At 44.6% G+C, this 23912-nt stretch overlaps 1 protein-coding gene across 1 annotated transcript in view; it reads right to left on the minus strand.

Annotated features, from left to right (window-relative positions):
• Dhrs7 (dehydrogenase/reductase 7) overlaps positions 1 to 9172 on the minus strand; it is a 17210-nt gene extending 8038 nt beyond the window's left edge. Inside the window, exons 1-4 of the mRNA XM_050153581.1 lie at positions 8963 to 9172; positions 5437 to 5589; positions 1515 to 1621; positions 594 to 833 (exon numbers count right to left, since the gene is read on the minus strand). Coding sequence (XP_050009538.1) covers positions 594 to 833; positions 1515 to 1621; positions 5437 to 5589; positions 8963 to 9095 — 633 coding nt within the window. The 5' untranslated portion in view covers positions 9096 to 9172. The remainder of the gene's footprint in view (positions 1 to 593; positions 834 to 1514; positions 1622 to 5436; positions 5590 to 8962) is intronic.
• Between the last annotated feature and the right edge of the window lie 14740 nt (positions 9173 to 23912).

Genomic DNA, 23912 nt, shown 5'->3' on the forward strand with positions numbered 1-23912 from the left:
GGGAGAAGGCAGAAACTTTTTTTTTCTCCTTTTCTCAATAAAAAAATAAAAAAATTAAAAAAAAAAAGAAAGAAACCATAAGAAATAGAGTCACATGTTGCCCAATAGAGACGGGCCCAGGCCTGATGTGCGCAAGTACCAACGTCTGACGTGCTTGCGCAAGGAGAGAAGGGGACATAAAGACAAGGAAAGGGGGAGGAAAAGAAGTCACAGACATGGGACAACAAAACCAGATCCTGAAACACGTGCGGAGGGAAGAAGTGGTGGAGCCTGGAGGAGGTGGTAGGGGCTGGAGCAGGGTGACAGGTGAGGTGCTGAGTAGATTGTACTAAGGAAAGAACTCGGGTCTCAGCTCTGCATCCCCAGGGTCTGGCACCAGGTATGCTGTAACACAGGTGCCCAAACCCAATCTGTTGATGAGTTCTAAGTAGGATAGACTGCTGGGCCGTTTCTGTTATCAAAGAAGAGAAGTCAAGTTCTCTTGTTTCCATTTCACGTTTAAGGCTCAGGTCCACTCAGCACATTTACCGAAAGACGTTTGCCCCATACACGCACAGAGGACAGTCTGCTCGGATAAGTTTGGTCTGCCTTACCCGAAGGGCATGCTTGCTGGCACAGTACCCACTGGAAAGGGCCACAGACGCAATTCCTGAAATGCTGTTCACAGTGACGATCTTCCCTTGTTTCCTCTCTACCATGTGAGGCAGAACACACTTGGTCAAGGACACGGTCCCTATGTAGTTCAGGTTTATCAGCTCCTTGAAGACATCCAGGTTAGTTTCGAGAACTAAGGAACGTTGGGATCTTCCACCGTTGTTGACCAGAATGTCAATCTAAAAATCAGAAAATGGGTACTTAAAGACAGTCTAAGAAAATGATTGCTCGTATTGGTAACTTGAAGAGTAAATGGGACAGTGATGTGGTTCTAGTAGCAGATAATAATAATAATAATAATAATAATAATAATAATAATATGAGCAAAGTCAGGTGTATCCCAGCACTTGGTAGGCAGAAGTAGGTAGATCTCTGAGTTCAAGGCCAGCCCGGTCTACATAGTGAGATCTAGAACAGAGCTACAGCAAGCCTGTCCCAGAGAGACAGAGAGAGAGAGAGAGAGAGAGAAAGAGAGAGAGAGAGAGAGAGAGAGAGAGAGATGAAGGGAGGGAGAGAGGGAGAGAAGAAAGGAGGGGAAAAGAAGGAAGGAAAGGAAGAAAGGAAGGAAGGAGAATTCACCTACAGAATCTCTATTTGATGTAAAGTAACAAGTATCAGAAAAAAGAAAAGCATCAGCAGATGTTAACTTCTCTCCTTCTTCTTGAAGAGATTAGTGCTTGGAAAGGGATGAGAACTAACAAGCTGAAATCCAGCAGTCAACTGCTAAGAAGCTAAGTTGTAGCCCGACCTCACTGCACGGGCTCTGCATCTCTCTCCCTTTGAAGGGGATCCACAGCTGGGAATCTCTTTGACAGATAAAGAACACCATCCATGCTTCACCGATCTAAAATGCAACTTACTTTACCAAACTCCTGCAGAACGGCTTTGGTGGCTGCCTCGTGGGAACTTGTGTCGGTCAGGTCAAGGGGCAAAACCAGGATATCTTTTTCTTTTAAATTGCTGTTCTCTAAAAAAAAAAAAAAAAAAAAAAAAAAAGGCACATGAGCCATAAGTAAGCCATCCCACAGTTCCACGGAACTCAACTTTCCAGTTCCATTTAACCTCTGCCCTACAAAAAGGCGGCAACGAACTCACTTGAGGCGACTCTGCCAAAGCGTCCCTGCCCAGGAGACGGTATGCAAGGCTGTCCAGCTAGCGCTCTGGCTGTCTGAAGGCAGAACACTGTGCTTCCCCTTCACTACGCACAGGGGAACTTCACAGAGAACGAGCTGAAAGCGACAGCATAGCTACAGCCCCAGCACTCGGGAGGCAGAGGGAGGACGGCAGAAACGAGTTGATTCTGGTTTACGTCGCAAGTTTCAGATGAGCAAAGATGATATGGCCAGCCCTTGTCTCAAAAAAACAAAACAAACGAGAAACAAACAAGCAAAAGAGATATTCTACTACTAGCTAGGAACAGAGGAGACTCAACCAATCCCACGCAGTAGTCTACAACGACAAGGTACTCGGCATGGAGCCAGGTAGACTGGGATCTTGAGGCCGCACAGGCTGCACATCAGAAAGAAAAAAACAGCTCCACCCACAAAAAGAGGAGGAGAAATTATACAACAGCTTTGTTTTGTTTGGATTTTTTATGAGTATTTGCAATAGACTTGTCAAGTTTAGTTGATCATGCATACATTTAAAACCCCAGTTTAGGGTTGGAGAGATGGCTCGGTACTAAGAGTGATTTGAACTGTGGAGGGCTGTTCACTCAAGAAGTTTCAGAGGAGAAGAATTTAAGTATGTTGCCTACAGATTGCTCTTGTGATATTTTGATGAAGAAAGTGGCTGCGTTTTACCCTTGTCGGAGGAATATGCCTGAGGTTAAAGAGAAAAATCTTGGCTTAATTCCCTTGGCAGAGGAAATTTCAAAACAGCCTATTATAGACTGTCACGTGGTTACTGGAGTTCATCTTTATAAAGATTTATAACGAAAAGGAGCAAGCTGATCAGGGTAAATTACAAAATGTAAATTTTGTGGAGAAAAAGGTATCAGGAAGTAGAATGAAGCAAAGTCCTGTGTTCAAGGAGATAAATGGTTAAGAAAGGGAATACAAGGAATGCTGACCTCTAGGTGGGTGGCAAGAGCCCACCCAGCTAAGTTTCCAGCTTGACAGGGAACTAAAGAAAAGCTTAGAGCTGGAAGTGGCAGGGCACACCTTTAATTCTAGCACTGGGGAGGCAGAGGCAGGTGGATCTCTAAGTTTGAGGCCAGCCTTGTCTACAGAGCAAGTTTCAAGACAGCCAAGCTTAGGAAATGAAGGGCAAAAAGTTGATAAAGGTGTAGTTAAACAAGGGGGGGGGGGACATGTCCCAGTCCCAGTAAGCAGCAGAACTTGGCGGCTTCAGCCATGTGGTTCTGGCTTTACAGTTAAGGTTAGAAGAAACAGGTTATGGAGTTCACATCCATGCCTAAGGAAAGCCTCTGAGGTGAGGCCATGTGTCAGGGGTATCCCTGAACGGAGGGCCATTGCATGAAGCTGTGGAGTTGAGGCCTGGATTACCTTGGGCAACCCAAGTTGTTAGAGACGCTAAAATCATGGGATGCCTGCCAAGAAGAGCTGCTAATGGGGGGGGGGGGGGGGCGGTGGAACCCGCCGTAGGAAAAGTTCTCTACACCTTCGAATTTGCAATTCGATGTGATTATCACCTTAAGGCTTGGTAAAAAGAGGCCTTATCCTCTGTGCTCGAAGTATGTGATCTGCTTTTTTTTAATTCTTATAAAATAAAAAAAGCATTTTTTATTTTATTTTTACACGTGATTACAGTTAAGATATTGCATGAATATTGCAGAAGAGACTTGCTGGAGAATCTCCTTCAGCCAATATCCTTTGAGAAGCTGGACCAGGTTGGGCATTAAAACCTTGTTTTTCATTTAGACAAAAAAGGGGAGGTAATGTGGGATGCCCCTCTGTAAGTTGTGATACTACCATTGGTTAATATAGAAGCTACTTTGGACCTATTGCAGTGCAGAATAGGGCAAGGCGTGAATTCTAAGCAGATAGAGGAGGAGAGAGTAGGCGGAGTCAAAGAGATGTCATGTAGCTGCCAGAGGAGAAAGACGCGTGTGAGCCGGTACCAGTAAACCATGAGCCTCGTGGTAAAATATAAAATAATAGAAATTGGTTAATTTAAGATGTAAGAGATAGCTAAAAATACACTTAAGCTACTGGCCAAACAGTATTGCAATTAATATAGTTTCTGTGTGATTATTTCAGGTCTGAGTGTCCAGGAAACAAATGAGCAGTCTCCATCGACAGAGACTTTGAACTATGTTCTTTAAAACATTGTTGAGACTGTGATAGATTACAGGGACTTTTGAAGTTGGAGTAAATGCATTTTGCATTATGATACTATTATAAGCTTTTGGGGCCAAGGAAGGAAAGTGGTAGTTTAAATGCAATTGGCCCTTATAAGCTCATGGGGCGTGACACTATTAGTAGGTGTGGCTTTGTTGGAGTGGGTATAACCTTGTGGGAAGAAGTGTGTCACTGTGGATGCAGGCTTTGAGGTTTTCTATGCTCAGGATACTTCCCAGTGTCTCAGTTCAACCTCCTGTTGCCTGCAAGACGTAGAACTCTCAGCTACTTCTCCAGCACCACATCTGCCTGCACAAGGCCATGCTCCCCACCATGATGATAATGGACCAAACCTGTGAAACCGTAAGTGAGCCACTCCAATTAAATGTTTCCCTTCATAAGAGGTGCTGTGGTCATGGTGTCTCTTCACAACAATAGAAACCCTAAGACAGGAACATATTGATCCTTTCTATTTCTGGTCACCGGTGGAACAATTGAAATGAATTATTCTGAACTTTAACTTTAATGTAAAATAATAAGTATCACTAAGAAAAACAACCAAGTACATAGAATGTGAGAGGAACAGAAGTCTTGTGGGCAAAGAGATAAAAGAACATGGGACTTTTTAAAAGATGTTAAGGCTTGCACCAGAAACCACACAAAGGAAAAGGGGCCAATGGTCCTCACACCAGCTCAGCTCAGCTGACATGATTTATCCTCTTTGCTAGAGCGGGCCTTACAAGTCACAGAGGTAGAGGACCAATGACCATTAAATTAAAAAAGCATAGAACACGGGTTTTTGAAAGCAACTTCATGAAAACAACCTTGTGACTTTATCGAGAGTCGGGGCAAAGAACTCTTATCACTGCATAAATGCAGTCAACAAAATGAAAGACAGATAATGAAAGTAACAGACAGAGATTACACACACACAGAGGTACACACAGAGACACACACATTTAAGACTATATTAAAGTACTAAATGCTAAACACTCTCTAAGGTTACTATTACAGTGAACGTAACTTCACGAAAACTCAAGTCAATGAAGATATTAACAGTGTCATCCATTGTGTGAATATAGAAAGTATTACCTCAGGTTCAGTTTTAAACCTTATTTCTTTCCTTTCTTTTCGTTCATCATCCTAACACGTGCACATACGGGCGCGCGCACACACACTCATGACTTTAATATCTGACATAAATCAAAAGAACAGGGATTGTTCCTAACTACATCTCATTAGAGCCTCTTCTCCTAAAGCAAAGATGCAAGTTATTTGATCATTAAAATCCACCAGTACTTGAGAACCGGTGTTTACTTGCCCCTCAATATCAAAAGAGGGGGACAGAGCAGCTGGCAAGGAGGTGAGAGAAGAGAAGGTGGAGCAGTGTGAGAAGCCCAGGAGTCAGCGCGAGCTGCACAGGACAGTCCCACCTCCCCTCACTTCTAGGATGCACGGCTGCTGTGGGGAATTGACTCACCCAGGCACCTTCTCTTCACCCGCTCCAGCTCCTGCACCCTGCGGGCTGACAGCACCAGCGACCCCCCGAGTTTAGATAACTGGAGAGCCAGCTCCTCACCAATGCCACTGGATGCTCCCGTCACCCACACCACCATGTCAGTCAGCTCCCATTCTGTGGAGGAAGAAGGAGGGTTACAGTATGTGATGGAAGACACCCCTACACCAACGAGCAGTAAAACATGAACGGAATAAGTAAACTTTAAAAAATACCACTACTAAATATGAAGGTCTAGTAAGTACGGCATAAAATTTCCAATGTCCTGGGTGGGGGATTGACTCAGCTATAAGAATGCTTGCCTCGAGTACACAAAGTCTGGGAACAGTCTTGAACAACTCCATGAACCAGGCACGGTGGTGTATGTCTGTCATCCCAGCACTTTGAAGATAGAGTCAGGAGGATACAAAGTTCAAGGCCTGACTTACCTGGCTACATAGACAGTTGGAGCAAGCTGATTATGAAGAGAACTTGTCTCAAACAAACAAACAAAATAAATAGGTAAATAAATAGAATTCAAGTAGTATAAGAAAACATCTTCTACCACAATTTTCTGCTGAGGGAGCAAGCAGTCTCTGCTTACAGTCTTCATAAAAATCATGAATATAATATACAGCATGTCACCCACACGACATGCTGTATATTTTGGAATCTGGGTAAATTTATGAGCATCGATTTGTAGCTAAGCCTCATAGCTACACAGTGCTACTATCAGACCCAATTAACCTACTTATTTGACAAAGAAAATTCAGGCTACTGACTTTACACTCGTTGCTTTCTCTACTAAATGGGAGATTCGGATAAATGATTCTGACGTTCCAGCCCACTGTTTAGGTTTCTAATTCTAATTTCTGAAGCGAAAGCACAGATGAGGCCCTCGGAAATACCACACGCTGCTCAAGAGTATGATAGAGTCGTCTTGGGTTTCTGTTGTTGCTGTTGTCGTTTAGACAGTATCCTACTATGCTTGCCTGAAACACGTACTTCATCCTCCTGCCCCACATCTTAAGTGCCAGGGTCACGGCAGCATTAATACCTTGCTCCGGTTCTCTTCCTGGATTTAATTTTCTTAATTTCATCATCATTATTAGTACTGTGCATGCATGCACAGGGCAGGCATGTGTGCACTTCTTGTGCACATGGAGGCGGCCAGGAGACAATTTGAGAAGCCAGTTCTTTTCTTCCAACCTTTTGTGACTTCTAGGGTGGAACTCAGGTCACCAAGCTTATGCAGCAAGCGGCTTTAACTGCCAACCTCATTGTTGTGGGGTGGTCAGCAGAGAAGACCGCTCGGATGTGGGTTTAAGTCTATAGAAAGCTGCCCGACAACCTACTTGGTGCTCAGGTGCCCACTGTAGCACTGAGCCTTTCTCAGGGTGAGCTTTGAAGCACAGAAACCATGTCCTGGGTTGACATACTTCACTCAACAAGAACAGTTAGCCAGCAGGAGAAATACATACAGAAGCCAAAAAGCAAGGTTAGGACATTTAGAGATTTTCCCAGACTATGGACTTTGATGGAGTAGGTCTTTGTTTTCATTTTTGACAGGTGGTTCTGTCTCCAGATTTAATTCAATATTTTCTTTCCTCTTTTAATTTTTTTGTTGTGTTTTTTGTTTTTCGAGGCAGGGTGTCTCTGTGTAATTGCCCTGGCTGTCCTGGAACTCACTCTGTAGACCAAGCTAGCCTCAGACTCACAGAGATCCACCTGCCTCTGCCTCCTTAGTGCTAGGATTAAAGGCATGGGCTACTACTGCCTGGTTTAATGCAATATTTTCTTAAAAATTGCTAATTCTCCCCAGGCATGGTGGCACATACCTTTAATCCCAGCTCTCTGAAGGCAGAAACAGGTGGATCTCTATGAGTTCAAGCCCAGTCTGGTCTACAAAGCAAGTTCCAGGGAAGCTAGAGTTATGTAGAGACCCTTTCCCAAGTCTCTCTATCATACCAGAGAAAGGTGCTTATTCTTGCCAGGGATGGAGCTGCTTGCCTGGAATTCCTGGAGACAGGAGAATCAGGAGCTTAAGATCAGCCTCACCTACATAATGAGTTCAAGGCCAGTTAGAGTTATGTGAGACTCAGTCTCAGAAATGAGTCAACAAACAATACTGTTAGTGGCTTTTAGCTCTTGCTTGCTGTGGGAAAACAACTTTTGCTCGCTGCTCAATATGCATTTGGATGCTGTCAACAATTTTACATTTCAGATAGAATCCAACGTGTTTATTTTATACAATTGTATAATTTATAAGCTGATTTTACTTCAATCTTCAGACACAAACACCCCCAGGCAGCTAACGGGAGTGAACCCGGCACACATCCCATCGGCCTAAACAGTGATCAGGGGAGAGGGAATCACGATTAAAAGAAGTTAATATCGGGGCTCCCGCCCTCGAAACTGAGACAGCCTACAGGCGGCAGCCATGTCTCTTCCTGTTTTTGCAACAGTGAACCTGCAAGCACACTGCAGTTGTGTTTGGCAGTACTGCACCTGTTAGAGCCCAAGAAATGCAGCCTCAGAAATAAAACAGCATGATGTCTGCCAGAGTTTGGGAAGGACACGAAATGCTGTCCCTCTCTTTACTTTTCAGTCTCCAGGACCCAGTTTTCACCAGATCCTGCCCTGCAGACTGAATGAATACACTAGCTGAGTGACCAGCTACTTCAAAGCGCCATCCCTGCTGCTCTGCGTACTTGTCACGGTGGACAGTGGAATCCCACTTAGTCCTTTAAGGATCAATAGCCTGCCTCGGGCACGCTTTAAGTTTCTCCGTCAGTATCTCTAACTGACAAGCAATACGAATGGTGCCCACGTTATAAGAATTGTTCCAAAGGTCGGGGGCCGTTTGTGAAGTATTGAGCACATTGCACACCTGACACAACACACACCATCTGTGAACTATATATCTAGGCATGTGAACCATGCATTAAGCGAATATCAAGCACGGAGCAAGGCACAAACTAAAATAGAGCAGGTGAAATGCACCTTAGTTTGCTCAGAGTGATCTCCCTCCTGGCCAAGCCCCAGCTCAGGGCTCTCTGTTGTGACTCTTTCATAGCAGTGAGGTAAGTGGGTGAGTCAGACCGAATTTCCTTTCAGTGCGTCGGGAGAGTAAAAGGGCACAGATAAACATGTTCTGGTTGCACAGACACTAGGTCTCTTATAAAGCTGGGGACACATTCTGCTCTCCACTATGTCCTTCCTGATAGGGTCCCAGGATCCCTGGGATCCTACTGAAGAAGTGTGTGTCCTACGGGCATCAGAGGTTTGCAAGCGCTCTTTTGGAGTTTGACGTTTTCTCTCCTACTCTCATAGTACCAACCATGAACCAAGACAAGCGACAGAGTGAGAACTGCCTATTTAGCCACTGCCGCTTCCTCCCGGGCCCTCAGCCCTTGAGCAAGGCTTAACTTGGCCACAGGGGCTCCGTGTGTTCCTCCGCCACTTCTAGCAAGGGCTCTCACTCGGAGCCCGGGCCATCGCAGCTGCTCACCTGGGCGTCGCCCTTGCCACTCGGCCCATAGCAACGTCAGGTCGGCATCCGCCCGCAGAAAGCGCACGAGCTGCACCAGAGACAAGATCAGCGCGCATAGTGCCAGCAGCCAGAGCAGCAGTTCCCAGCTCATCTCTGTCCCCGCCGGTCCTGCTCTGCAGTGAGCGGAAGACCGTCGACGCGCGACTCCTACGCCACCGACCACAACCCGAGGCTCCGCCCAGAGAGTCCCTGAAGGCGGGACTCCCGGGTGGCGTCCTGGGCTGTGACTCCGGTGTCCGGGGAAATACGCACGCGTCCCGGTTCTGGGAGTCATGGGCGTCCCTACTGCGTGTGGGACCGCCGAAGTGTTGCAACAGAAACAGAAGGCATGGGAGACTTAATTACTTGGCCACACCGCTGTTGGTAGAGCAGTCAACAAGATTTGTGAGGGCATGAATAAGTCTTTAACAGCTGGTTTTAGGACGTCCTTTCAAGGTTTTGGGTGTGATGTGGAGGGAAACAAACATTCTAACTTTGAAACACACACACACACACACACACACACACACACACACCTCCCTCGCCCCACGCTGAGAATTGAGCCCAGATTCTTCTGCATGCTGGACAAGCTCTCAACCGCAGGGCCAAACCCTCACGCTCTCACCTCCTTTCCTAATCTGCTTTTCTCTTTTCATCTGTGTGAACTGGGATAAGCAAACTTCGAAACACGCCAGCAGTTAAACTAGCAGCTGAACTGGGTTGCCCTCATCGATGGTCAGCTTATATTTAGAAAAGCATTACAAATGGCACATACTTGGCCAAAGGTTGGTTAGCATGGCCTAGCCAAATCAGAGCATAAACGTAATCGGACTGGAAGGCAATTGTTGGTGAGCTCCGGGAGCTGAGCTCACAGGTTGGCGCCCTTGGCACCCTATATAAATGATCTCATCCCATTATCTGTACTCTCGTGGGAAGGACTGAATGAGAAAAAGCCTGTGGGGTTACAGCTTCTGTGTGTAATAATTGTGTTTGTTATTTCTTTTGTGTCGTTGGTGTTCTTTTTATGAACTGTCGCTTATTTCTTTGATTGAGATGACAGGGACTGCTTATCAAGTTCTACAGTTTGCACCTGTAGAATGATCTAGGCAGTAAATGTTTAAATTAGTGTGGATCAGAAATTGCTTTTCGGTCTAGTTCAAGGTACGTGTCAGCTAAACTCCGACCTTGTGGGACCGCTTACCACAACTGACATTTGGAATAATATTGGTCAAGGAACTGCTCTAGTTGGCATGTCGCCTGGGTCATGTGAATTTTATTTTCTTACATAACGTTTATAGTAAGACGTCTTAAAACACCACACGGGGTCTCGTGATAAGCCTTTAATCGAATGTTTCGCCCTCTGTAAAACTGAAAGGACGGAGGTGGATCTAGTGTTCCCACACCAGCTGGAGAAGCCAAGTTCTGGGTCACAACCCCCAGCTGTGGGGAGGAGGAACGGGGGGGGGGGGAGTATGTCCTCTTCACTGCCCACCCCTCGGATGAGACTGTGTGCATGCTGAGTGGCAAAGCAGATCTTTGAAAATGTTTTGACTTTTCAAAGTAAAAGAGTTGGCTGCGCTGTTAACAGCGCTTGTTGCTCTTGCAGAGTACCTGGGTGCAATTCCCAACACCCACATGGTGACTCACCACTCTCTGTAACTCCTGTCCCAGGGGATCCAATGACCACTTTTGACTGTTATGCCCAGATCATGGAGTCCGCCCCCCCCCCAACCAACTAGGAGACCGAGTTCTGTATGTAAAAGCAACGAGCCTTTATTCTTACACAAGTTTGCAAACTCGGTCTCTCCGTGTATCAAACGTATTGGAGTGATCGGAGAGAGTCCAGGGCTCAGTTAGAGTTAGGTTTTTATAGTAGCAAAGGTGGGGGTGAGAGATTTCTAAGGCTTAGGACCCCTGATTGGTGTTGGGCCCTTCCCCCTGGGATGTCAGTTTATTCCCTGCTGACCTTTGCTAGCAAGTACATCTTGCACCTCCTGGCCTAACTGCAAGCTCCTTGTTCCCCTTAGTCGTTTACTGATTAAGACTGTCAATAACATGAACTTCCGAACCCTGGGTTTTTCCACAGTCCCACAAGCCGGTGTATATATAGACCACGTTTGCCCTTCAATAAACAGCATTCTCTTAGCACAAATGACCCGCATATGGTGTTTCTCTAAGTCCTCAACTCCTCCTTCACTCCTTGGGACTGCGATAGTCCTGGTAGTCCTGGTAGTGTTGGCGGTGCTTGTAGTGCTGTTGCTACAGATTGGCTGACATTTGTCTAGGGATATCCTGGTGAGCATGAGTTCAAAGGGTGAGATGAAAAGAGGGCTTTTGGTGGAGAGCCCTAAGCCTAAGAAGGGCCAGAGGCAAAAGTTTTACCCAGTTGAGGTGAAGCTCCTGTGACAGATTAACAAGAACATTTTTTTAAGGAGCAGTTAGTTCGTTCTACCTTCCCTGAAGACTGAGGGTGGTATGGGATATGAAAATCTCAAGGAATGTTAGGAGCCTTAGATAAAGTTTGAGAGATCTGGGAAGTAAACTCTGGGCTGTTTTCCAACTGATTCCAAACCGGGGGATGATTTCTTGGAGAACATCGGAAATGGTCTGGGCCCTCTTGTTAGTGGTGAGAAATGCTTCGGTGCACTCAGACATGGTGTCCACCAAAATCAGGAGATGTTTAACTCATCTGACTGTGGGCATATGAGTAAAATCCAGCTGCAAGTCAGTCAGTTCCTGGGATCTGACTTTTGACAGATTTTACAAGAGGCAGTGATAGCTTTTAAGAACTCTAAGTCCTCAGGGGTGGGGTGGAGGTGAGCCTTGACAAAATGAAATAGAGCTTTGCTATTAGGATGAAAGAGCTGATGTAGGTAGAACAGAATTTACTGGGTGTCAGGGGGTGTCTGCGAGAATGTGGGCTGTACTGTATGAACCCCCTGAGGTGATTGAGGTAGGTTTGGGCTCTGGAATGCTGCTGTCCTAGCTGCTTGGTCAGCCTGATTATTTCCCTTGGGAATAATGGAACTGTCTGTCTAATAAGACAACAGTGAATAATTCCTATAGCTTTGGAGAGATGGGAGGCTTTTAACAGGGCAACAATGTAACCTGAGTTAGTTATGGATCTTCCTTTCATCGTAAGAAGCCCACATTCCTTCCAGATAGCTGCGTGGGACAGGAGGATATGAAAGGTGTAGAAGGTGTGGTGGGCTGCGTTCCCAGCGCCCGGCCACCCACATGGCTAGCTTTACACCCAAAGGAACAACACACAAATTGTATTCTTTTAAACACTGCTTGGCCCATTAGCTTTACCCTCTTATTGGCTAATTCTCACATCTTGATTAACCCATTTCTAATAATGTGTGTTGCACCACGAGGTGATGGCTTACTGGAAGGATCTTATCCTGTGTCCATCTTGGAGAGGAGAGCTATAGCGTCTGCCTTACTTCCCTTCTTCCCAGCATTTTGTTCGGTCTACTCTGCCTATCTAAATTCTGCCCTATCAGGCCAAGCAGGTTTTTTTTTTATTAATTAACCAATGAAAGCAACAGATAGACAGATGACTCTCCTCCATCAGAAAGGCATATTTGGAGTCTGTGTAAATATTTAAAGATTGTCCCTTTGCTGACTGGAAGGCACAGGTAAGGACTATTAACTGAGCCTGCTGATTAGTGGTATAGGCAGGGAGTGCCTGTGCCTCCACTACCCCAGTATCTGACCGTATGGCATAGCCTGCTCTACGGGTCCCAGCACATAAAAAGGAGCTGCCATCTGTGTACCAGGAATAAGTGGTCTGGGATGGTTTGCCCTGAGGGGTGGGGCAGTAGATCCTCTAAGGTTTCTGGGAATAATTAATGTTAGGTTGAGGTAGATTTGAGATATTAAGAAGTGGGCAATGTTGGAAAGTGAGTGTGGCACCTTCTTCTAGTGTCACCTGAAGGGAAAGAACTCAGGAAGGGGGTAAGGTTTGTGAGCTTTTGTAAGTTAAGAGGTGGAACAGATTGTGATGGGAGAAGACAGTAGTGCACCCAAAAGTTAGTTTCTTTGACTCACGAATAAGAAGCTCAGCGGTCACTAAAGCACATATGCAGGGTGCCCAGCCCTGAGTGGCAAGGTCCAGATTCTTTGACAGGTAGCTACAGGTGCAAAGAAAGGTCCCAGCTGATGTCCTAGGAACCCAAGGGCATATCCCTCCTTCTCTGATACATAGAGGGAGAAAGGATGAGTTAAATCTAGGAGATGAAGATCTGGGGCTTGGATAAGGGCTTGGTGAAGTCTCTGAAAGAGTTTAGTAACAGGATGGAGAAGGGGCTCATGCAGAGAGCTAAGAGCTGCCTCATATAAGGGGAGGGCAAAGAGAGAAAAAGAGGGGATCCAGGAATGCAGGAAGCCAGCTATTCCTAGGAATGATAAAAACCTTTTCTTTTGAGGAAGGAACTGCAAGGGACTGAATTAGCTTTTTTGTGCCTATGGTAATAGCTTTTTGGGTTGGGGTAATAGTTAATCCCAAGTCAATGACGTGAGAGGTAGACAGATGGGCCTTAGAAGGTGAGATTCTGTAGCCCCTTTTGAACAGGAAATTTAAAAGAACAGAGGTATCAGTTTTGCTGATCTCCAAGGATGGACTGCAAAGTCAAATATCACCTGCATACTGTATGATTTTAGACTTAGGGAGAGACAGTGAGAGAAGATCAGAAGCTAAAACCTGACCAATCAGGTGTGGGCTATCCCGGAATCCCTGGGGAAGGATGGTCCAGGTGAGCTGTGTGGCGAGGTGAGTGTCAGGGTCAGTCCAGGTGAAAGCAAAGATGTTTTGAGATTGAGAGCTGAGAGGAATAGAGAAAAAAAAAAAGCTTCCTTGAGATCTAGAACTGAGAAATGGGAGGTTCCTGGAGAAACAGTGGAAAGAAGTGTGTAAGGGTTAGGCACTACAGGATGAAGAGGGACCACTGCAGAGTTAATGAGCTAGAGGTCTTGAATCAGGTAATAGATTCCATTAGGTTTTTTAACAGCAAGTGTAGGGGTGTTAAAGGGAGAAGAGGTGGGGCAAAGTAGCTTTTTTTCTTAAAAGATCAGAGATAATAGGCATAAATCCCCTCTCTCTGTAGAGAGAGGGGGTACTGAGCTTGGGTAATGTACTTAGTAGGATCTTGTAATTGGATAACAATGGGGGAGAATGGTGTTTAGCAACAGAGGGGTTTGGGGTGTCCCATATTTGAGGGTTTACCTGAGAGGCTGGAAGAGGAAAAGACACATTGGGGCTGGGAGGTTGGGAGGCTAAAAGAAGGAGGAGGGGAGCTGCTGGCAAGTGTGGAGTAAGGTGAATGGAAGGTGCAAATGAAATGGAAGCTCCTACTTCTGCTTAAAAAATCTCTTCCCATAAGAGGTACTGGGCAGGTTGGCATGACTAAAAATAAATGAGATAAATACCCCTTAAAACACAGTTAAGTAGTAGGGTCTGCTGAGGTAGATAAGGCTGTCCCCCTACCACGACAATATGGAAACTAGAAGGGGAGTTAGGCCCCCAGAGTTCCCTCAGTACTAAGTATGTGGGTCCGGTGTCCAAGAGAAAGGAGATGGGCTGTCCTGATACCATGATATTTACCTGTGGCTCCCTGTTACAGATGATGGTTGTGGTTGGGTCAAAGGAACCCGGAAGCCTCACTCATCCATGGCCAGATCTAGAAAGTCAACTTGGGAATTCCTCACATGGTACACCTCAAAAACAAACTCTAAGACTTCTGCCTGCAGGGTCAAGGGGTCTTTCTCCAAATGTCTAAGTTTACCCTTAATGTTAGGGTAGCCCTGCGGGGGGAAAAATGAGTCATGAGTAACTGTCTGACTTCTGGGGTTTCTGGATCTAAGGTAACAGAGCTTTAGAGAGATGTTCCAAAAATGCAGACAGAATGACCTCTGAGAGCTTGTTATAGTTTACTGGCTTGAGGGAAGCCTTGGGGAGACCTGCAAGAAGGCAAGTCAAAAACCTGTCCCTAGCTAAAATCCCACCTGGAGTGTGATAGTCCCAGTGAGGTTCCTGCTCAGGGACTGCCTCTGCCCCTGGAGGGTGGGTTGCATGTGTTTGGTGAATCTTGTCTGCATGTAGTCTGGCCTGCTCCCAAACTCACCTGCGCTCTTCAGAAAGTAGGTTATTAGATAGGATCATATAGATATCATGAAAGGTAAGATTATAAGACTGTGTAATGTATTGGAATTGTTTTCACGAAAGTGGTAGAATTAGGCATATAGGACCCCAGTTTTTGTTCTATATGGGAGAGTTCTGAGCGGGAGAAGGGAATGTGTACCCTAATAATCCATCTACGCCGGCCACCTCTTGCAACAGGAGAACTGCCATGGACTTGGCTTGGTCAGGGTTGGGTTCCATAGCAGCACGTGAACGTGCAAGAGGAGGGGTAAAGGTGGGTGCCAGAGCTGAGCGACTGCTGCAAACAGGCACAGGAGAGGAAGAATGAGCCAGAGGGGCTGATGGAGTAGTTAGGGGGGGCTGAAGAGCAAGCAGAGGGAGGTGGCAAGGCAGCAGGGAGTAAAGGAGTGGAAGTGTCTGTTGAGGTCAGGAAGGTGTGGATTCCTTGGCAGGGTCCAGAGCAGTAGCTGAAGGAACAAGGGTAGAAACTGGAGGGACGGTGGTAGGAGCTAAAGAAACAGGAGAAGGGGCTGAAGGAATAGCAGTAGAAGCTGAAGGAACAGGGGTGGGAGCTGAAGAAACAGTGGTAGCTGCCCACTGAGGTTGAAAAGGTAGGGGTTTGTTAGCTGGGTCCAGAGCAGAAGTAGAGGGTTCTTCCGGAACAGATGGCATAGCCAGGAATATGTAAGCAGGCAAAAAACTTGCAAGGACAGAGGACTTAGGCTTAGAGCTTAGTTAGTAAAAGGCTTGGATGTAAGGAAACTCCTTCCATTTGCCCATGTGCTAACGATAGTTAGAAAGCTCCCATAAAATATCAGGATCAAAGGTGCCATTTTAGATTGCCATCTAAATTATAACGAGGCCATTTTCTTGAACAAAGATGGACAAGTGTGAGAATCTGTACACAGGGCATTGAGGCTGGGGTTTTAGAGCCTCTTAAAGGCATCCCAAAGGGGAGGCTAAATTGATGGGCTTGGGTGCTTGCTACCCATAACTGAAACCATGAAAACACACAAAAAATGGTGACACCACAAGGCCTACAGCAAGACGTCTCTCCACTATAGGCAGGGTGTGAAATACCACAGGACCAGTGGGAGAGCATCTTCTGCCCCCAGGTGGGATGCTACAGCCTGACTGGATCCTGTCGGGGTGACTCAGAAGCCAGAGAGGCCAGAGGCCACTCCGAGCAGCCTTTCACAGTGGAGAGAAAAAAGGAAAAAAAGAGAAAGAAGAATCTGAGGTACCCTGGGCCATCCAAACGCAATTTTAGCTAAGAGAATAAATCCAGGGATGAGTGTCAGCGAAGGGCTCAACCATCTGTGGTTGGTGGCTGTCCCCCCATTTCTAGGAACACCAGAAGATTATTACCGGAGCTCAATGGTCAGTTCCTCAGGCTCGGAGAAACATTTAAGCTGACCAGAATGGAGGAAACTCATCAATTGAAGCTGGTGTTGTGTGGAGAAATTGCACTTGAGCATATGGAACATGTGGCTGTTATGGAAAAAATACCTGGTTCCAGATCCCAACCCCAGGAGAGGAGCTCAGGACAGGAGAGTTACCCCAGTCTACCTGGCGCGAGTGAGAAGGAACCACAAAACATGCAACAAACCCGCCTAGGAGTTTATTAGAGGGGGTGTGTACAGGCCTGGGGAATCGATGTGCAGAGAAAGAGAAAGATGTCACATCCAGCTTTTTAAAAGCTGCCTAGCTCATGCACACAGGGGGTTGGCATGACTACATCATCCTTTCCCCCTCTCTCTGTCTGTCTCTGTCTCTCTCTCAGAGGCAGCTTCTGTATCTCCCTTCTCCCTTTTGCCAGAGTTAAGGAGGGTGACACCCTTTTTAGGGAGTAAGAACTTTCTCCAAGCAACCTGAGGGAATGGGAGCTTTATCAGAATGCCTAACCTTGGGAAAAGGACTTTGTAGTTTTATCTCTGTTAAGTATGAGCATTAGAAAACAACAATTTTTCAATTAAAGTTTTTCTTAGTATCAATACAAAAAATTTATGACTCAGTTTATCCAAACAGCTTAAGCTTAGCAGAATTAGCAAAGACAAGGAGGTTAGACATACTTCCGTAAGTCTGAATGGACCTTGAGTAAAGAGAGAGAATTTTTAAGTCAATTGATTTTCAATATTTTAACACTTTGACCATTTAATATAGTTTTCTATGTTGTGGTGACTTCCTATTACAAAATTTTTCCCACTGTTGTTTTACAACTGCAGTTTTGCCATTGTTATGAATCTGAATGCAAACATATGACATGCAGGTGATCCTAGGCTACCCCTGTAAGATTTTTTGTTTTGTTTTGTTTTTTAACCACCGAAGGGTCGAGACTCAGTGGACTGAGAAACTGTTTTAAGCCCTTTGCCAGACTGCTTAGGTCATTGATTTGCTGCACTACAAGAAATGAACAACCCAGTTTCTGGTTAACATTTTGTGCTTTTGGCTATAACCCTAATTTTTAGCTTTTTATTAAGTTCAAACTGTTAAGTTTTTTTTGGACCAACAAACCTCTCCACTGTTGCAATAATCCAAATTAGACCAAATAAGACCAAATTAAAAGAGGCCCAGGTGTAGTGGATACCAGCACTCCTGGGTAGCATCCAGGAAAACTCAGAGAGGGGGAAAGGAGAACCAGAATGACCGCCAGAGAGGGAAAAGGGGACACCATGAGTTTATTCTCTGGGGGGTGCAGTTTAATAGACTGTGGGAGTGGTTTTGACCTTCCCTGGGGAGAGGTCACTGTTTGGTGGGCATTCTTGGAGTTGGAGTTTGGATTGAGGCAACTCCCAGGGGAGGTGGCTTGAAATGGAGTTTTCTGTCCAACATTCCGAAATGGATTCTAGGGGCTGGGGTGAAGCCCCCAACTAAACATTCTAGACTCTTTGGGGTGTTAGGGAGCTGAGGTGATGCTTCCAACCAAACATCCCAGATTCTTTGGATAAAGGGGCACTGGCTCAAGTCTAGCTACTTCCTGTGGGTATGGGGTGATGTGGGAGAGGGGAGAGTTGGGCTCTTGCTCAGCGAAAGGTGTGACTGAAGAGGCATTCAGTATACTGCCATGTTGGAGATGTCAGGCAGCTGTTCCTTGAGGGAGATGAGTAGGCAGGTGGCTAGGAGAAAAAAATATTGTTATTTCATGTCTTGTTTGTCCTGATAAAGATGAGTGTGCCAGGAAGAGGAGCAGATAGGCCCTTTATTGTGGCATCTTGGAAAACTGGAGGGTGGAAGGTCCTAACTGCTGGACAGACTAACTATCCTGAATAGGTTCCAACTTGAGCCTGGAGAGATGGTACCAGCATGGGTGTCTCAGGAGCTTGGCAGCCAAGGGGATGGTGAGGATGTGAGGTCCTGTCCATCGAGGTTCAAGAGACCTAGGAACTAGCTGTTTGAGGAGTACTCTGTCCCCTGGGGAGAGTGTGGGGCAGGCTCAGGGGCCTTTGAGTCCACTGGTGTGGGGTTAGGGAGACAGCTGTCAGCATGTAAATGGAGAAGGGACCTCAGAAGGAAAAAGTAGAGTAGGTACCCCATCAGTGGAAAAGTTTGGGCTGGACGGTAGTGATTAAGGAGTAAGGGCCTGCCATAGAATACAAAAAAATAGCTTTTATTAAAAAAGAATAGGGTTAGGGATGTAATTCAGGGGTTGAGTGCTTGCCTAGCATGCACACTGCTCTGGGTTTGACCCCAGAACATAAAGCAATAAATAATAATAACAATAGAATAAAAGGTAGAAAATAGTATATCAAGAAATCACCCATGTGCTCCTCTAGATAAGATAATTATTGAACCATTTTTTAGCTGCAAAAATCAATTTCTTAGAATATTAATTGGAAAAGCTATTTTTTTTCCTAGCCATTGTCTCAACAAACCCCAAAAATAATAAAGATGAATAATGAATCTGGATATGTTAATAAATCATTTCAGCAGTTTTATGTCCAATGGAATATCGAGCATAAGACTGATATTCCTTATAATTTTCAAGGGCAAGGAATTGTGGAGCATGCTCATAGCTTCTTGAAAACAAAACTTCGAAAGATAAAAACAGGAGAATTATATCCTCAAACACCACATGATGCCTTACACCATGTACTGTTTATGCTAAACTTCTTGAATATGGATGTCAATGAGGGATCAGCAACAGACAGATTATGGCATAACGGCACAAAAGCGACCTTCACTAGAGCAAGGTTGAAAGACCCTTACACTGGAAGATGAAAAGGGCCTGACCCTGTATTAATTTGGGGTCAAGGATATATCTGTTTTTTCACAGGATGAGGATCAAATGAGATGGCGTCCAGAATGCCTGTTTTGATGTATCCAGCAGAAGAACACCAGACCTGATGACATCGTAGTTATTAACGTCCCCATGGAAGGGTCAGAATGAAAGTCCGTGGTCCTGCCTTTCCTAACCTCACAAAGACCTGCTGCCACCATTCTACACAGCAGACGTCATTCTGCATTGCAGGGCGCCGGGCTGCTTCCAGACACTTGGGACCCACACAGCTACTGAGACCTTGCCGCAACGGTCACAATAATTACAACTTGCTACAGTCAGAATCTGTTTGCCTTGAAGCCGGACTAGAAACACAGAACTGAGATTACCAATGAGGTATTGGCTGTTGAAATTTGTTTTGTTTTGTTTTGTTTTTGTTTTGTTTTTTGGGTTTCTTTTTTTTCGAGACAGGGTTTCTCTGTGGTTTTGGAGCCTGTCCTGGAACTAGCTCTTGTAGACCAGGCTGGTCTCGAACTCACAGAGGTCCACCTGCCTCTGCCTCCCGAGTGCTGGGATTAAAGGTGTGCACCACCACCGCCCGGCATGGCTGTTGAAATGTTGAGAGAGCCTGAGAACTGAGATCTCAATTTTTCCCTCAGGAGAAAAAGGACTGAAAGCCCTCTTCAGACAACAGGAGGATAGCCTAAAAGTTTTTTTCTGATGATCAAAGACTGGGACAGTTGCTTGAAACCAGCATTACATTTGGACTCTCACTCATTACAAAATTTTTGTTTGTCTTTGGGTTAGAATGGATTTAAGAGAATCGTGATTTGTTAAGTTGTGTTATGATATTGAGCTGTTAATGCTTTAGTTCGCTATTAGATGTTAATGATTAGAAAATGTTTAGAACTTGTCTAAGGAAAGTTTGACACCAGTAATATTTACTTCAAGATGTTAATGATTAGAAAATTTCAGAACTTGACCAAGGAAAGTTTGACACCAGCAATGTCTACTTTAAGATGTTAATGTTATGATTAGAAAGTGTTTAGGGGGGCTGGAGAGATGACTCAGAGGTTAAGAACATTGCCTGTTCCTCCAAAGGAACCCTCCCAGCAACCACATGGTGGCTCACAACCATCTGTAAAGGGGTCTGGTGCCCTCTTCTGGCCTGCAGTCATACACACAGAATATTGTATACATAATAAATAAATAAATAAATAAATAAATATTTTAAAAAAAGAAGTGTTTAGGACTTGTCTAAAAAAAGTTTGACACTATCAATGAATTCTTGAATTTTATATGTTAAGACCAATTTGGAGTTTGATATAGGTGAATATTCTAGACCAGTTCAAAACCAGTGCTGTAAAACACTGGATACTGATGGAAGGACAGGAGCACAGACCCCAGAAACCATGGATACGTGAGAGTTCTGTCCACTTATTCCCGTGCTGGCAAAAGTTTTCAAGGTCCTAGAGGATGGAAAATTCAAGAGTTCCCTCCAGTGGTCATCAAGTCCCATTGTCAATGTCATATAGAGGCCAGATCTTAGTGCATAGAGAGATTAGCCATTCAGAATAGATGGTATCCAACAGTCCCAATTTATAAAAATTTTGTAAAAGGCAGCCCAGGGAGCAATAGAGGATCATGCTTTGAATTGCAAGAGCCCATTTTTACAAGTCTATGTCAAGTTTTGGGACTCAGTGCCTACCACAATGCATTCACCGTGATAAGACTCTAGCGTCAAAAATGGAGGGGTATGAGAAATACGTGGGTAGAGGTATCTGCCCCACACAATCTCACCTCGCCACTTGTGGGGTTGGGCCTGGCACAGCCATGACTTCAACAGGACAGCCCAAAAATCCTATGGGTCCTGGACCCTAAGGGCATGTACTTGAAAAAGGGGAGCTCACTCAGATGAAGCCAATCTTAGCCTGGCAGAGAGCACGGATTAAAAAAAAAGCATTTCCAACATGTAGCCCTGGGCCACTGGGAAAAATACCCCCGCCAGTGGGTTCTCCAAATGTTAAGTTTTTCTGGACCAACAAACCTCTATGCCAAGACAATAATCCAAATTAGACCAAATCAGACCAAATTTAAAAAGGCCCAGGTTTAGTGGATGCCAGCGCTCCCGGGTGTCCCCCGGGAAAACATGGAGGGGGGGGAAGCAGAAACAAAACAACTGCTAGAGAGGGAAAAGGGGAGACCACGTGTTCATCCTCTGGGGGGCAGTTTAAATGGCCTGTGGGACCGGGCGATGGTGGCGCACGCCTTTAATCCCAGCACTCGGGAGGCAGAGGCAGGCGGATCTCTGTGAGTTCGAGACCAGCCTGGTCTACAGAGCTAGTGCCAGGACAGGCTCCAAAGCCACAGAGAAACCCTGTCTCGAAAAACCAAAAAAATAAAAAAAATGACCTGTGGGAGTGGTCTTGACCTTCCCTGGGGAGGGGTAACTGTTTGGTGGGCTTTCTTGGAGTTGGAGTTTGGACTGAGGCAACTCCCAGAGGAGGTGGCTTGAAATGGAGTTTCCTGCCCAGTATTCCGAAATGGATGCCAGGGGGCTGGGGTGAAGCCCCCAACTAAACACAAACATTAACAATATAACACATTTTATTAGCACAAATGTCCCATAGTCTAAACTGTTTTTTTTAAAAAAAAAAAAATATCTCTTAAATGTCTTCCTGCAATATCAGAAACAAAGTACCTCATTCGCTCCATTTTCGACGACATATACATAGCCTGTCTTTTAGATATCTGCCTGCTCTGTTTCACTGTAGCTGGCACTTCTGGTGGCTATCACCTGGCACTGGCATTTCTAAAACTGTTAAGGTTCATTCTTACAACTGCACATTCTTTGGGACTCTGGTCCTGCCACACATTTGTAAACCTCAACTGTTTCCTGTGATCCCTTTGTGTCTGTATAGCCATTATCACCTGGCTGACTCTTACATTAACGAAGTCTAGCTGACAGAACTAGGTATATTTTTTGAGTATAAAAACATTGAGGTAATTTAAATCATATATATAATATATATTAAACCTTGTTTTATATATATAAAATATATTAAACCTTGTTTTTAGAATGGGATATGAGTCAATAGTCATCACGCAAAAATCTATCCCAATCCAAACTATCTTGAAGAAGCCCCTGACACAATGACTAGGGGAAGAAAACAAAGTAAAACAATAAAAAAAAATTTAAAAAAATTGGGCTTGGTTTATGTGAACATTATGTAGCTTCAGGTATATAAGCTTATTTTGTTAGATATGGTCAAAAATCTGTTAAAATTAAAATAAATCTGTTAAAAGTTAGTTAGTAACACTGGCAGTTGATAACTTAAAATCTATGCATGGGTAATTTTAAGGAAACCATAGGCATGATTCCATTAAGAACTCAGGTTTTGCACAGCGATGGATGGAAGAGGATAATTTATCTAATTTTAAATGTTGAATGGTTGATATTTTTATCACGTGAGACCTGAACTTTATGAAAAAAAAAAAAAAACAACAACTATCCTTTGGTGCCCCGCTGCTAATAATATTGTTTCCCAAGGAAAGATGATCACATAACAATTTGGATTTTTTTTCATAAAGTTTTAACTGATTGGAAGAACTGCCCATGAAAAACAAAATCTTGATATAGCCTTTATTTCGCTGCCTCTAATTGAACTTCTAAACTTCCATAAGAATGCAACTGGGAATTTATTTTCTGGTTATACTGGAAAGCATGAGCTCCTGTAACAAAACAAAACAAAACCTGAGTTCTTAAATTAATCAGTGTTATGTTCCTACTTGACTAGTGCTATGTAATTATCCTTCTGTAAACTGTGTGAATATATGTCGCTATGGTTGGTTTAATAAACAAGCTAATTGGCCAATAGCTGAACAGGATAAAATTAGGTAGGAAAACCAAACTGAGAAGGATGGGATGGGGAAGGGTGGAGTCAGGGGAGTTGCCAGCCACATGGAGAATGAGTCAGACACACAAAACGGGATATAGGTAAAAGTCACAAGGGGAGCACATAGATTAATAGATATGGGATAAGTTGTAAGAGCTAGTTAGTAATAAGCCTGAGCTATTGGCCAAGCATGTATAATTTATATTAAGTCTCTGAGTCAGTTATTAGGGAAGCAGCTGTCAGTCTAGATATTGCTGTGAAGGTATTTTAAAGATTTTTTTTATCATTTAAATCAATGGGCTTCCAGTAAAGTATATGACCTACCCTTCACAATGTGGGCAATTCATTATCAATTGAAGTTTTGGGAAAACAAACAAACAAACAAACAACTGAGAGGTGGGGAAGAAGACTTGATCTTGCTCCCACATTGCCCATGGTCTCCAGTCACCTCAGTTCTCCCCTGACATTCCAGCTGCTGGTGTGTCAAAGACTTTGGGCCTGCTAATTTCTTTAACCCCACCCCCACTATTTGCATATCAAGTTACTTTTGTTTCTCTGGAATACCTTGGCTAATTATAAAGCTATTATAAAACCATATAGTAACTTTTGCATTAGAGAAGAAAAACACAAACAAGCAAATTTCAACTTCAGAAACTGTTTTTCACTTGAATAAAG

Source organism: Alexandromys fortis, unplaced genomic scaffold, assembly GCF_014885135.2.
Source record: "Alexandromys fortis isolate MF-2015 unplaced genomic scaffold, M_Fortis_MF-2015_v1.1 scaffold_82, whole genome shotgun sequence".
Classification (NCBI taxonomy): domain Eukaryota; kingdom Metazoa; phylum Chordata; class Mammalia; order Rodentia; family Cricetidae; genus Alexandromys; species Alexandromys fortis.